The sequence below is a fragment of the Apteryx rowi genome, unplaced genomic scaffold (genome assembly GCF_003343035.1).
Source record: "Apteryx rowi isolate R43461 unplaced genomic scaffold, aptRow1 scaffold_8, whole genome shotgun sequence".
Lineage (NCBI taxonomy): Eukaryota > Metazoa > Chordata > Aves > Apterygiformes > Apterygidae > Apteryx > Apteryx rowi.
In genome coordinates this window covers 7412706-7427524 of record NW_020451093.1, presented here as the reverse complement: position 1 = coordinate 7427524, position 14819 = coordinate 7412706, and the positions used below count along the sequence as shown (strand labels likewise).

The 14819-nt window shown below is 40.5% G+C and overlaps 1 protein-coding gene across 1 annotated transcript in view; it reads right to left on the bottom strand.

Moving 5' to 3' along the window:
- Window positions 1-14819, bottom strand: part of KIF5C (kinesin family member 5C) — an 89854-nt gene that overhangs the window by 22492 nt on the left and 52543 nt on the right. The window contains exons 11-16 of the mRNA XM_026089022.1: window positions 13185-13333; window positions 10547-10722; window positions 7592-7660; window positions 3668-3874; window positions 2325-2471; window positions 3-191 (exon numbers count right to left, since the gene is read on the bottom strand). Coding sequence (XP_025944807.1) covers window positions 3-191; window positions 2325-2471; window positions 3668-3874; window positions 7592-7660; window positions 10547-10722; window positions 13185-13333 — 937 coding nt within the window. The remainder of the gene's footprint in view (window positions 1-2; window positions 192-2324; window positions 2472-3667; window positions 3875-7591; window positions 7661-10546; window positions 10723-13184; window positions 13334-14819) is intronic.

The following is a 14819-nucleotide window of genomic DNA, read 5'->3' as shown; positions in this document are numbered from 1 at the left end:
ACCTGTGAGATGAGGAGCTGGCAAGCTGCTAGCTCCCTCTCGCTGGCGTTCATCTTCCTGTTGGAGTCTATCTGGGCACTCTCCAACTGCTTGCTGCGGTTCACAAGAGATTTTACCTCAGATTTCATCTTACTGATGTAAAGCCGTGCCATGGTGAACTCTTCTTCAATCACCCCGTTCACATCTGCTAACTAAACACACAAAAGATTGCAATCCTTAAGATGCAGTTCTTCAAGAAAACAAATCAATGCAAAGCAGTCTTCTTGCTGTGAAACAGTTGTCTAGAGCTAGACAACCTCTACGGAAACCCAGCAACGCTCAAGGAGTACCTATGGATCTTCAGGTCACCTTTAAAGATGTTACACCACTGTTTCTCAGAATTTTCATTGATAAGCCTCAAAAGCAAGAAATTAAGACATGGTCAGTGTGCTTCATCAACTTAGTGACTCAATATCTAAAGTAATCAAGCCCACCTGGCAAGAGCGTATTTTGGCAAAACTTTCTCAGGCACCAGCACAGAAAGTTTTTCTTCTTTCAAGCAATTGAAAGCTGAAGTGCATTTTCAAACTACTCAAAGAAGTCTCCTCTGAGGGGTCATGCTCCTTCAATAAGGAACTGCAGGACAGAGCTTGTTCTGGAAATCTCACCTGGCAACAGGGAGGTAACCCCTCTTCTCTCTAAATATTAACACCATTCTATAGATACACATCATTTCCTTCCCTGGTTTAACACTGTGCCTTTTAGCTGTTTGTCTTTCTCTTCATCGCATCAGTGAATTAAATAGTTGAAAAATCATGACATGATGATTTTCCTAGAACAAGCATATGGGTAATAATATATTTCATGTGCCTTCACCTTTTTTTCAGCACAGCCAAGGAGAAGATACTACGCTCCACACCTTTTCCCTACAGCCTAAAAAATGCTACTGCCTCTAAAACCCTCAGTCCGATAAACACACTTTGAGAAGCTGCTAATTGCGAACAAATTCAAAACTATTCTACTAAAGCCTTTTCAATCTTGCCTCATTTACACTGACATCGGTCCTGTAAAATGCTGACATCTTATTTACTGTAAGAATTTGTATCAAACAGCCTCCATTTGCAAAGATTTCCTCTTATTCTTCCAATTAAAATGGCCACCAGGGGTTGCTGTAACATCTAGCAAAGTTTGTTCTTGTGGCCCTGGAATCTCCATAAACACATCAGAGAACAGGGATTGTGTCCTCTGTAGTAACAACAGACTGGAGCATCTGCAGATCTAATGGGGGTTTAGCAGATGATCAACACCTCTCAGAATCAACCCAAAGCACTCCAGCTGCACACACCTGCTTTTACCTTTGTGAAGTATGAACCAAGAATTCAGAAAAGATGATAGCTCAAAAACTGAGAAATGGACTAAAGGTAAGAAAATAAGAGTACATTGGAAATAACTTGCATACATCTTGAGAATAAGTTTCTTACCCAGTTTTGACAACTGCTTTTTCTCGTATGGTTTTGAACAAACAGAGAAGATAACAGCAATCTTCACTCCTATTCTTACCTTCTTTCTTCAGAGGAAAGTGATCCTCTGGAATATTTTTCCTCTAAGAGCATTAGCTAATGTACAAAAGTTAAGCTTGCTCTGCTATCACATAAATATTTAAATGGTATCTAGCACCACTGCTGAAAAGCAATAGTTTGAAGTATTCTGTGTTTGAAAACACACAAGGTATTATGCTCAGAAAGTCTGGGCTCTTTGATGAAGCCAGACACTGTTCAAAAGTAAGAAACAAAGTGCAAAAAACAAATTTCATGGAGATCCTTTCATCCAGATGTACCAGATAGCTGTCAAAGAACTCTGGCTTTAAGACTAGCTCATGTTCAGCTACGTGACAGCTGTAGGACAAATTTCAAACAATGGTTTAGAAGCCCAGAAGCCAAATCTCACTGATAACGATTATCTGGATTCTGGGAATATAGGGTCATGCCAACTTACTAGGGAGTAATGCTATGTGCATATTGTTTAGGGGGAACCCCAGTTCAGGTCTTGGTAAGCAGATTTTAATAAATGCGTCACCACACAGATGGGTTGCATTAGTCTGGCCCCAAAAACTGAGCCGGGAACGAGTGTGGTATTCGTGCACACAGACACTGACCATCTCTGACCCAAAGATCTCTTCAGTATCTTACACTGCGCTCTAACTAGGATTTAAATAGCAGCGCCCTGGGAGAAGGACTTCTCTATCACATATCTTCCACATTAAGTGGTGGGGCTTTTTTTGTTTGTTTGTTTTTTAAGTATTGTGGGAGGTGTAGGGGGGAAGCAATAAAAGATAGCCAACTTACTGTTTTAACATCATTAGTACCAATGATTCCTCCAATCTCTCCCAAGTCTTTAAGCAGCAAGTTTAAGATCTCTGTAGCTCTTTTCTTCTGATGGTTACTGAGTTCCTGCAACTGGCCCAGCTCCCTTTGGGTAGCTGTCAGGACAGTCTGAAAAGGTTTAAAAGCAGAAGTTACCGTCCTCTCCTCGGATTCTCTGTATTCATAAGCAAGTTCATTAAACAAAACAGTTTCCTCTCTGGACAGAATAAACCTACCAAACAACTCACTGTCTAAAGTATCTTTTCTGAAATAAAAGAAATATGTAGCTGTGAGTTAGTTCTAGTTCTATACTTAATTTCTCCATGCTTCATCCAAGTTCAATAGCGCCACTTCTGGGCATCGTGTCTTCTGCAATAACTGGGTTACACAGTATTGTATTTTCCTGAACGTGCCTACTGGCTCAATGTACCAACACTTACTCCAGCAGCGTACAGCTCCACCTTGCCATAATCCGCTTTGGCAATTCACTAGCTAACAAGGCTACTTTAGATCTATTAAATGTAGTAAATCCTGTAAGAATCTTATTTGCATAATACATGTCAAAGAAGGTTAATCACAGAGAAACAGGTATAGAAGGATATAAAATTCATTTTTTTCAGAGAGATTTCATACAAATGTGTTCTACTGAACTGAATAACAGAGTCTTATATGCTAGATGTGCATGAAAACAGACTTGTTAACAACGGCTTCCTTAGTTTGTGTAAAGAATTAAGGAATAAGGATATGTCAAGGCTAATAAGCCAATCTTGATTTTTCTCAGATCAGATTTTTCCCTTCAGATTGATACATCAGCTGAAAAAAAATACGCATTAAATTGACTTCTTCCTTGAGAATCCATGACTCTACACAAAATCCTTGTTCCACAGCAAAAAGTCCAGAGAAACAAAATTACGCAATTTGCATAAGGCAGGTTTTCACCTCTTTCCTGGCATTATATAGTTTTTAAGCGATCAAAATACAGAATGGCCAGCTTTCACATTCAGTTCAGCAGCTCACTTGGTGTACAAAATAGATGTTGCAACAGAGCCAAAATCTGCCATCAGCTATCACAGAGGTAGTCTTAATTTTATCCTTTAACTAAGATAGAAGGTAGAGGGTACCATCAGCAAATATGGATCTTTTAAGAGCTTCTCTGTTACTCCAAATTTTAAACTATATAACAACATACTTGGCAGCAGTATATTAAAGAGTCTTGAAATGGCATCTAATTTCCTATATAATTGCTAGCCTAAGGAAATCTTTAAAAGAGGCGCGCAGTGAGGGTGGAGAGAAGGGAACCAGCGCTATAAACTGCTTGTTCTTACGCTCTTCTGTGCCAGCTCATCAGCCAGCTGCTCGTTGGCTCTTGTCTTGTCCTCCACCTCTTGGGATTTCTGGTCATAGTTGACAGCCAGTTCTTCGAGTGCTTGAAGGACCTCCTTCACCTCATCTTTTGCAGCTTCATTCTCAATCTGAAGACGGGTCAGCTCCTCTTGAATCTTCTCATAATCTCTCCTAGTGGAGGCCAAAAGCTGGAAACAAATGCCACATAACACAGGCACATAAGTCTTCCAAGTACTCACTCAAGCCTTACAACTTTAAAAAGGGCAAAAAATAGACCATGAGAGAGAGCATGAGCGAGCAAATGCATGCGAGAGAGAAAGAGAGAGGAGAAATCCTGCTACTGTACCAGAAACAGTATCAGCTTCAGCACAAGTGGATTTGAAGCAAGAAAAAAGGGCCTGAACTTCAGTGAAAAGAAACATTTTAATCAAATCCTATTATGACACAAGAAAGAGGCATAGAAGCTTATTTTGAGCAGTATCATAAGCTCCAAATAAATTTTCTGCCCTCAACCCAATGTTGCAGCTAGAGCAAAAAACAAACTAAAACACAAACTCATAATCACAGTTTTGAAACGAGCCAAGCGAAAAGGCTCTCTGAGGCAGTCTCAAATATCTTGTAAGCAAACCTATGACGATTGTTTTAAGTTATCGTCTGAAACATGGTGCTGAAGACAGATTGGCTGCTCATATTTGCTGAAGCAAATTATTAACTAAAAAAGAAAATACAGACTGCACATATACAGGTGATTGCTTCCAATTTGTAAAAGTTATTAAATTTACTCTTAGCATGCTAGTAAGGGAGATGCTCAAATCTCAGTGACAGCGCAGAGGGTAAGAGGTCAGTGGCACAGTGTTCTCCTTTGCCCTCATGCCATTCCATCTTCATAAAAGACATTGGGGAAAAAAAGCCTTGAGAATTCAGATAACAGGTTCTTAACAGGAAAACAGACTCAACAGCAGTCGCACACCAGTGAACAATGTCAAAATAAATAAAAGGTACTACCTAACATTTATTATATGCTATTATACTTATGGGAATAGTTACAAAATCAGGACTTACTGCTTTATAATTTATGTTTTTAAACAATGTAACATACAAAACCTAGTCACTGCATGCATGAAATACAAGAAGGGATTCAGACTCAAGGGTAACCCTAAAAGCAAAGTTTGGATGATCATTCAAAAAACTCACTTATTTCCAAGCCTTCCAACATATGGATCAGCATAATACTACTGTACTGCAGCCTCCCCAGACAGCAGAACAAAATCAGTATTACTGATGTGTGCTGAACTAACCAGAAGAACACTAGTCACCAAAGGACCTGGCTACACCCAGCAATTAAAGCGTGATTTGACAGAAGGGCTTTTCTTCAGGTAGGAGCAAAATGAAACCCCGAGCAGGTGGAATCTTCCTGATCCGACCTCTCGCTGCCCACTAGCTCTTCCTCCTCAAAGAAGTTGTGTGCGAGATCCCAACCCCACCAGAAACATCTAAAACTGATCACATAAAAGGAGATTGTCAGAGAAGTTGCTGCTCTTTAGGCGCAGAAGGCTAATGGGAAAAGGGAAGCAAACCAGCTAGCTTGTGAACACTGGCACATTCCCAAAGTAGCAAAGAGAAGATTCAGATGTGAGGGAAATCTATCTAGCTGGTAATACCGCAGCCTCAGAAGTGCACTCAAGTTACAAAAAAAACCCTACTGAATTGCCAAAGCCAGATGGCACGTAAATATTTAAACAACAAAATAGCTTAAAATAATCTTTCCGCTAAACACAGATGGAACTATTATTTACATTTACTTAGGAAATTTTCTGTGCAACTATTACTGCGACTCCAAGTAAAGGGAAGTGTCATATACCACCTAGAGCACAAACACCTCCCCAGAAGATTCTTGTTGACATAATGTTGGGAAGTGTACCAAGATTTACAGAGGCCATTCATAAATTATACTGATCATCATAAACAAAGGAATTACACCTAAAGCTGATGGTTGGTTTGGGTGTTGGGAAGGGGAGGACCTCTCCGCCCTGAAAGCTGACGAGCTGTTTCCAAGTAGTTTCCCATGTTCTGGTCTCCCTGCTCCCCACTTCTGAGAAGCGAGTGTATCCGTGAATCCTCACAAGAAACAGAGGGAGAACTGAATTTTATTAGAAAACAAGTGCTTCAAGTGGAGGCACTGGAAGCGCAGCTGCTCTGAACAGCGTGGCAAGTCAGCAGGGCCTCCAGCGCACCAGGAGGAGGTAGACAACGGCTGCAGCACCTCGCGCAGCTGCTTGCTGCGGAGGGCTCACAAACTCGCGAGAAGCAAGCGTGGAAGATTCAGAATTTCCCCTGAAACACACGGGCTAAGAAACAGCCAGTGGTGAAAAGGTACCAAAAGGCACCAATATCAGTACAATGCCATCTGTGACAGGCCTTATATTTACAGTTAATCTGCTAGTTTAATCAGCCAGAAAAAAGTACTCTGGCTAATTAGGGGGAAGCAGAGGGAGGCAGCTGCTCCGCAGCACATGTATCGCAGAGGTAATCGCAAGCTCTAACAGAAGAGGTAGATCCTTCCTACCGTGCTGGTGTTCACACATACGAGAAAGTCTTGAAAAATTTAATTCAATTCCCATAAAGGGAATAATTCCCATGGGGAATAAGCTAGGGTATAGGATGCTCCCAAATATGATCAAAACCAAACAACTTCCCCTCTCCAAAAAAACCAAAAAACAGAACAAAACTCACCCAACAGATAGTCCAAAAGAATAAGACAAAATAAAAAAATGTGCGGGAAAGAAATATGGTTTAGATCAAAACACCAACACAGAAAAGATGTGAGAAGTGAGATAGCCCCAGTAACAGATGCAGAATGCATAATGTTCCATGTGTATATTACAATGCTAGGTATACCTTCGTATACCAATGGACATGAAAACACCAACACGTAAAACAGAGTAATCAGAAGAACTTTATCCTAAGTGAATAAGAGCTTAACCAGGGAGTAAAATAAAGCTGGTAATTCCTTCACTGAGAATGAGACTCCAAATCATTTTTCAGAGTAGTGTTTCAATTACAATAGTGGTTTTACACACACACACACGCACACCACAAAAATAAACAAAACAAAAACCACAAGGGAGCACAATGTTCTCCTCCAGCCCTAGTGGCTTGGGCAGCTGGGACACGTATTCTTTTAAAGAATCAGTTTTTCATACAAAAGAAACCAATATTCTGGAACACTAATGAAAAGTGAACTCCCACACCAGGACTATATTTTTGGTCTGAACTTTCCTCCTCTGGTTTCCCCCAGGTTAAAAAACAACATAAAATCATCTTCTAAGAAATACCACAGCAACATTTGGGGAACTCAGTAATTTAGCACTTCTGCCATATTTTACAGCTTCAAAGCATTCATAAACAAATGATAGTCAAGTCATCCCCTTATTTGCAAGCTGGATGATCATTTTCCCCTTCTTAAAAAAAAAAAAAAAAAAAAAAAAAGCAAAAACATCCCCTTTATGGATAGAAGCAGTGAAATAATTAACCTGAGTAATCCAAGATTTTAGAGCAAATAAGAGAGGTTTAGAGACCTGAGAGGATACAGGCACACTGGAAAATTTTTTTTTTTTTTTTTTTTGGGGGGGGGTGAAAAACACTGGCCAAACTCCTACCTTGCTCTCTCATCTCCAGCTTTACTTCTCAGCAGGCTGGTGTGCTATTATAAGGAGTTATCAAGGCTTAGTGCTCCTGAAAGGATCATATTAAATTTTAAGTTTAAACCTAACTGTCACACAGGTTGCTCTTAGCAACTGAGTTTTAGCCAGTTAATATGACCATAGCTAGCCAACAACTATTACATAATCAGTAAACAAGAGTCCCATAAGCAAAATACAGATTTTATTTTATTTTATTTTTACCTCTTCTTGATCCAGCATTTGTTGTTTCAGTTTTTCAGCCAACTGGCTCTGCTGGTTGATTTCATCATCCTGCAATGAAATAGGGTAGGGTGTTTTTAGTTTCTTTTCATAGTTCTGGTTTGATCACTTATTTCCCCTTTCCAGAAAAGCGAGCAAGTATAATGCCACAGCACACCTTGTCCAGGTTTGAGTGGGGAAGGGGGAAGAAAACCACACACACGCCCAGAGCTACACAGTAAAAGCAGTGCATACATGACCAGTTGTCCGCAGTGTCTAGCTAAGCAGAGGTGCCCCAGGAGGTAAATAAGACACTGAGATGGTAATAACTGAACCTTATAACTTGCACAAGGTCAGATGACTTTTCCAATATATGTATACATCCAGTCCTTCCCTTTTCATATTTGGGTTCCAAAATCTTGATAATAACAGTACCAGAAGAGTGAAATTACTTTTATAGGAAATGATCTGTCCACTGCTTCACTATAGCTGTTTAACTTCGAAAATGTGTACTGTAATAGTAATTATGTATGTATGTTTTCACACACACACACACACACACACAGTCCTCTAATTTCAGTGGAAGAAAGATGATTAGAGACCAACTTACTAATTAAAAAACTATGACCAGCTCTGTACTGCATTAACAAAAGAGGAAGTCGAAACCCAAACATAAAACTTGGGCACCTCATCTGTTATATTTTATCTTTTCTCCTCTGTCAAAGACCTTGATGGAAATAAGGCCTGGTAAAGTATATCCAGACATCCAATTTTATTGGCATTTCAACTTCATAGTTAAGACAACATCCTCAGGATTAAGGGCTGTTCTTAACTACAGAAGTGAAGCCAGTACTGCACTGTATGAATCCTTCCTCCAGAAAGGCACGGGAGGCGTACCAAGTGCAGCAGCCGACAAAGTCCATCTCCTCTGCTCTTGTGAAGAAGGATATCCTTCTCTAAAAAACTCACGGAAGCTAAGTGGTTGCTTTCATATCCTATCAGAGCCAATTGACATTTTGTTTCACTGGAAAGCATCTCAGATTGATTTCTCTTAGCAAAGCTAGCTATCAAGTAGCATATATTGAACTGCTTGCTAATATCAGAACAGTGCCAAACAGAGCAAAAAAATGGTCCACGCTCTAACAAGGTAAAATGTGGGAATCTTGTTTCTGTACCATGGAGATCAAACACTTTCTCATTTCCTATAGTACTGCAGTAATGTACCAAATTACGGTTCCTGCGTTTTCTAGGGTAAAACTCAAACCTGCTGTTAGGCTTTGATACTTGTGACAGGGCAAGTGAAAGAATGACTGACCTTCTTATTTACATCAACATCTAGAAGGTATTGTGAGCTACAGGGAACATATTCTCTGTTAGGCAAAAGCTGCAGTTTTCCTAAAGAGCTCAACTGTTATTTTGAACGCCGTCGACATACCGAGATACAGATACTGCTTTCTGCATTTGCAATCAGAATGTGCAGAGACCTCACATCATAGCACATCAGAATGACGACTTACTGCAACTATCCATCACGCACCCCTGCTATTAAGAAACTTCAACCATTATCATACAAGCAGGCTTTATCTGATGTTTTCCTGCAAATTACAATTGAGAGTTTAAAAATAAATAAATAAATAAATAAATAAATAAAGGTTTAATTTTAAGATTAAAGCTTTGCTGAAAACTTTTGCTAGATGGCCTTTTTAAGCTGTTCTCATCCATGAATTTATAGTTAATGTTTTTGTATACATCTTTTTGTCACGTCTCACCTTCACACAAGCCAAAGCTATTAATGACAAGTGTTCAATACATCTATTGATGATAGCTTTTCTGTAAGTGCCAATGATATATTTCAAGTTGTACTAATCAAAAAAGCCTGCTTGTGTCTAAGACACCTGGACTCCAGATAGTGTTCACAGCTAGAACAGGACGAACAAAAGAGACCCAAAAGATGGTTTATATTTTTTCTTTAAAATTCTGAGATACAATGAATATTAAGATATAGTCTCCCTTTTTTTCCCCCCCTTATAACTCTGAGATGACACGACAGTTAGCTATGCAGGCACAGTATTTACAAAAATCACTCAAGAAAAGGAGGGTTTAAAAGTCTGTATCAGGCCCTTAAAATTAAAGGGGAACTTGTCATGATTTCAGGGAGAACGCTAACGAACTATATCTGCAGAGGGAATGGAAGCAGATAGCTGATGTGATAGGACAACATCCAACTTTGTGCAGTGGTAGTATTTTGAACTTTGGGGCATTTTCAAGTTCATGGGGCTCAAAGGATACAGTGCCCCGAAATCTGTGACTCCCATACAAACCCTATGAGTAAAGTACCCTACACTGCATGGTATGAAGCTGTTACAGGGTTGAAGTACAAGCTTCTCATGCAGAAATCATACACAAGCAGTTAGAGACTGGAAATTTCTCTCCAATAAAACATTTTCAAAACATTCCTGACAGCTATGTAGATAATGCAAAGTTGAGATATTAGATGAGATCACTTTTCAAGGACCAAGGCACAGCTATACTGCACTCTTTTAAGGCACTGCTGCTACCAGCTGTCTGTTTGGTCTCTCTGATAGGGTTCAACAATCCTCTGAGAGACAGAAGAGGGTGAAAGAGGATCTGAATTTCAGCCATTTCATTTCAGATCAAGATGCTCATTCCATTCTCTGCTGCCTGTGCAGCAGGAACAGCAGCCTCTGGCAGACCAGGAGGGCAACAGTGGAAAAAACCACATCACTATCTCAATAACCTGCTTGAGCTTTCATAAATCCCTCAAGAACGATGCCTCTCTTGCCCTCAAGGGAGCATGCAGTCTGGCAGGAGAAGTAAGAACAGCTCAAACATATAACCAGGACACAATTCTAGTAACAAAATAAGAAAAACACCCACCCGTTTAGGCTTCGGTTTCAATTCACACACAGCAAATGAAGTCAAAACAAGTGTTCACACCTTATCATCCAGCTGTCTGTAGAGACTGGCAATCTCCTCATCATATTTCTGCTTCTCCTCTGTTGAGATGCTGGCAACAACTGGTGTGATATTGTCAATAATTGGGGTGTTATCACAAGGCTCCAGGTTCTTCTGGTCCTTTGCGCTGATCTGCTCATCTTCAGGCACAGCTTCCCCTGCAGGCACACAATCCACGGTCATTACAACCCAAGAGACAGAGCAGCCTGAAACATGGACATCCCAGGACAGACCTTGGCTCTTGCTGAGGGGCACTCAGAGAAGCAAAGAAGGGATGTCTGTTTTGACACTGTGATCCGGCTACAGGCCTGCTCTCTGGTACGAGGCAGGCAACTGCCATAAATAAAGGTGACAAAGTTAGGTACAGAAAGATGGCCATTCAGTCCCCACAGTCAGAAAAACAAACAAACAAACAAAATGCGGCAACAGTTCAAGTGGCTGACGTTAAGAGGACTGAACTCCCGACTCCTTCCCCTTCACTCCAGCGCTTTATAGATGGGATTAGCTCCAAGGATTAACATAAGTGTAAATAAGGACAAAAATCAGACTTTCGGCCTAAATCCCACAGGCAATTAAACGTTCCTTCCTCTCCAGACTTCGGACTGCCTTATCAACTCTCCCTCCGCCATACTGAGCTGCTAAAGGATTGGGACAACAAGCAGAGAGATGCATTTAAAACAGTACTCACGTCCTACCTTGTCACATCTAAAATTAAACGGCACAGACCAATTTTCAGATGTTGCCTATGCATACCAGATAGGATGTTATCCCTATGCATTTTCTTTCACAGTAATTTTCTCTGAGGAATATTTTCTTCCATAACTAAAGTGCATTCCAATTACTAGTCTGCTGCAGTTCAGTGAAGAGGGACAGGCAAGCTGCTCATGCCAGAAATTGAATCTACCTTCATTAGCGTCTGCCAAGAGGCTCCGTTAGCTGCTGAATGCTATATGCATTGTGCAAAGTGTGGGAAGGTTACGTTCTACCCGTCTGCAGAAACATCCCCCCCCCGCCCCACCGCCCATTTCTATGCAAAGCTACCGTATTTTTGTCCTGTAAAGCTTAACTAGCCATTCCTCTTGCCAAAACTGCTTGGGCACTATTTATCATACCGGCAGGAAAACAAGTAAACAGGGCAAATATCAAAAACAAAAAGGCAGACTAATTCAGGCCTGAAAGCAAAAGAAAACAAAACAAAACAAGGCATGAAAGAGCATGATCAACAAACTGAAGACAATTTTCTCAAGCTTGAAGCATGAAATCAGTAACTTCAAATCAAGAACCATAACCTCTATAAAAGTACTACGTTTAAAACAATCTCTGCCCTGTTCCTAGGGGCTTAATGTCATTTTAGATCATTAATGAGAAAAACGAAAATTGATTTTTCATTGTTGCGCTTCACTAAAGCGGAATAAGAAAGGTGGGCTCATTCAGACTTCGGGAACTTGGCATATACGTGGCAGTGCTCCTCACACAGTGCAGACTGTTTCAGTAACCTCCACAGAAGAATCTTGAAGTTTTCATTTCGTTGGTGTGTTTTGCTTAACTCAGAAACTTTCTGACTACCACATGTGAAGGGAAGCAGGGAGCCCAAGTTTGATATAAATGCTTGGACGACAGTACCCTAACTACAAAACACAGGCCAAATTTTTCTTTTCAATACAAGTCTGCTGGACTCCCACTTCAAGGAGAACTAGGCACGCCTGGCTTCTACTACAAATTCATTTTGCATTTTATTTTCTAAGTTTATAGAATAAGCTATACTTATGGAATATTTATGCATCTATTTTGTACATTATTGTCTAGATGTAATTTCCTCTACAGTTTCATTTGGAAAGAGCTGTATTCTTATCCCGCATAATGCTATTTTTTAAGGTCAGAAAAGAAATCAATAGCATTTTGAATGCATTTAATGTAATGCTTGGTAACACTAATGAAGAGAACAGGACAGAGGGAAGGAAAAAGGAGGTATGTGTATTTAGACAAAACAATAGAGACAGCATGTTACCAGGCTCGTTTGCACAGCATATAGCCATGGATCTGTATGGGCTTTTCTATGAAAAATAAATTAAAAAAGAAAAAAAAAAAAAGCAATTATGTTTCTAGAATGGGAAGGAAATTAAAGCAGTCACATTTAGTAAACACAATGAAACACACAGAACATCAGAGGATTACAAATTCCCAGCACTCCACAAAACCAACAACAGACAGACTGTTTCCATAGCAATTTTACTACGCTGAAAGAGAAATATTCCCTGTGCTAGAGTGGTCCAAGTCTCCAGAGAAAGGCACAGAAAGCAATCACTAGGTAACCACCTAACATGAAAGGCAAGTAAACCAACGCAGGGAGTATTGGCTGAAAGGAGGAAATAATTTTTTGCTCTCATAAAGGTTAGGTGTTACCTCTTAAGTATGCACTGTAGAGATTTCACCCACGATGTTCAAAACCAGACTTAACCGTGCAACACAGTCTGTGACTAGGTACCCAAAGATTATCACATCAGAGGTCACTAACACAAACTTACTACCCATGTGGTTACTATGGGGTTGTACAACAAAGTATCTTGTCTGGATATTCTCTAATATGAGGACAGGTACCCACTGCGTTTTCAGTACCTACCATTTCTCCACCTGTTCAGTTCCAGCTCTAGATGCTGAATAACGTTCTTTAGACTCTTGTTTTTGTCTTTTTCTTTCTCATACTTTTTCTTCCATTCTTCTGCTGTCAGCTCCAGGTTCACAGAGACTGTGTTCTTAATAGTCTTAGCTCTGTGTAACAAAAATAAAAGCTATCAGTTGCTTCGCAGCTTTTATCTCAACACGACAGTAGGGATTAAGAAATTCTTCAATAACACAAAGCTAAACCACTAAGAGTTTGCAATTTGTTTTCTAAAGTGAAATGTCACAATTCAATTTTCTCTCAAAACCTCAGTCGTATTTAGGCCTTCAAGCCTAAAGAACTCTTTCTATACCAAAATCCAGCAGCCAGTCACCAGTCAGGAATTGCTCTGCTTCTTGAGATTTCTTGGCAGAGCAGCAGCTCTGGAAACTGTCCTTAGATTAAGGACAAGAACATTTCCTGTCATAATTTTTCTGCTAAATAACCTGTCATCTCTTTCAGCTTCCCCTGGCCTGGGACTCATTGCACACCATGGCATACAAGTGTCTGGCCACAGGCTAACCCCATTAAAACCATTCCTTAAATTCTATCAGTGACACTTAGCTGTATTTCAAACATTATAGCATGAGGGATGCCGATACAGGGAGGCACAGAGATGGATCCCTATCCTTTCCGAATGCCAAACAGCATTTTCAAATACATCTTTGAGGGCAGAGAGAAAGGAAAAAGAGGAGAACCACTGGTGCAACTCTACAGGTTTTACATCTAATCTAGCTTGTACACGGACATTCGGGGGCCTAGGCAGAACAAGTAGGAGGTGGTCTGCATTTGTATGCTCTGCAATAACAGACTCCTTGGCTTTTCTAAACTTTATGAGATTTTCAGAACAAGTCTCAGTTCTACAAAGGGCAGAGAACAGGGAGACCGGATTATGCTGCTAGAAGGCCTAAATACTACCTCTACCACCCAGTGATTGGGGGGGGGGGGGGGGGAAGGGGGGAAACTGAATTCCAGCCTGTGTCCTTGGGAGGTTTTGGAGACCTCCTACATGGTATGGGGGATTTAAAGGTCAGTCCTGAAATCCCTCATGTCTGGCTTGTGCCAGGAAAGGTTTGAACCTTCTCTCCCATCCCATCAGAGACCTTCAAGACAAAAGAGGATATTCCATAAGGGACTCAGGACCCTGCCATGCCTCTGCGGCTGGCAGCCAAAGGCCTATGAGAAAGCAGCATTATCTATGGTCTATCTTGGAGATGCAAGAAAGCGTTACTCTGCAGTATGCAGGGAAGGGAACAAATATACAGAGCAGTAGCGTGCATGAGAGACAGGCACAGGAGACTGGTGCCGCAAAGAAGAAAGGCTGAAGCAGGGGCAGGAGCCTTCCACAGTGTACAAGCCAAAAAAATTCAAGACCTCAGCATGCGTCTAGAGGTTCTCCATGTATTGTGTTCAAGCACACATTTTGTGTGCCCTGCTTTACTAATCAGCAATATTTATAGCTACTTAAAAGTGAAATGTAAACTTAATCCAAAACACGTGTGTAATCCAATTCATAAATTACATTGTCACTCTGACCAGGAAATTTATGGCAGCCAGTGACCTCTTACCTTAATTCTCTACAAGGTTAGAGAACCA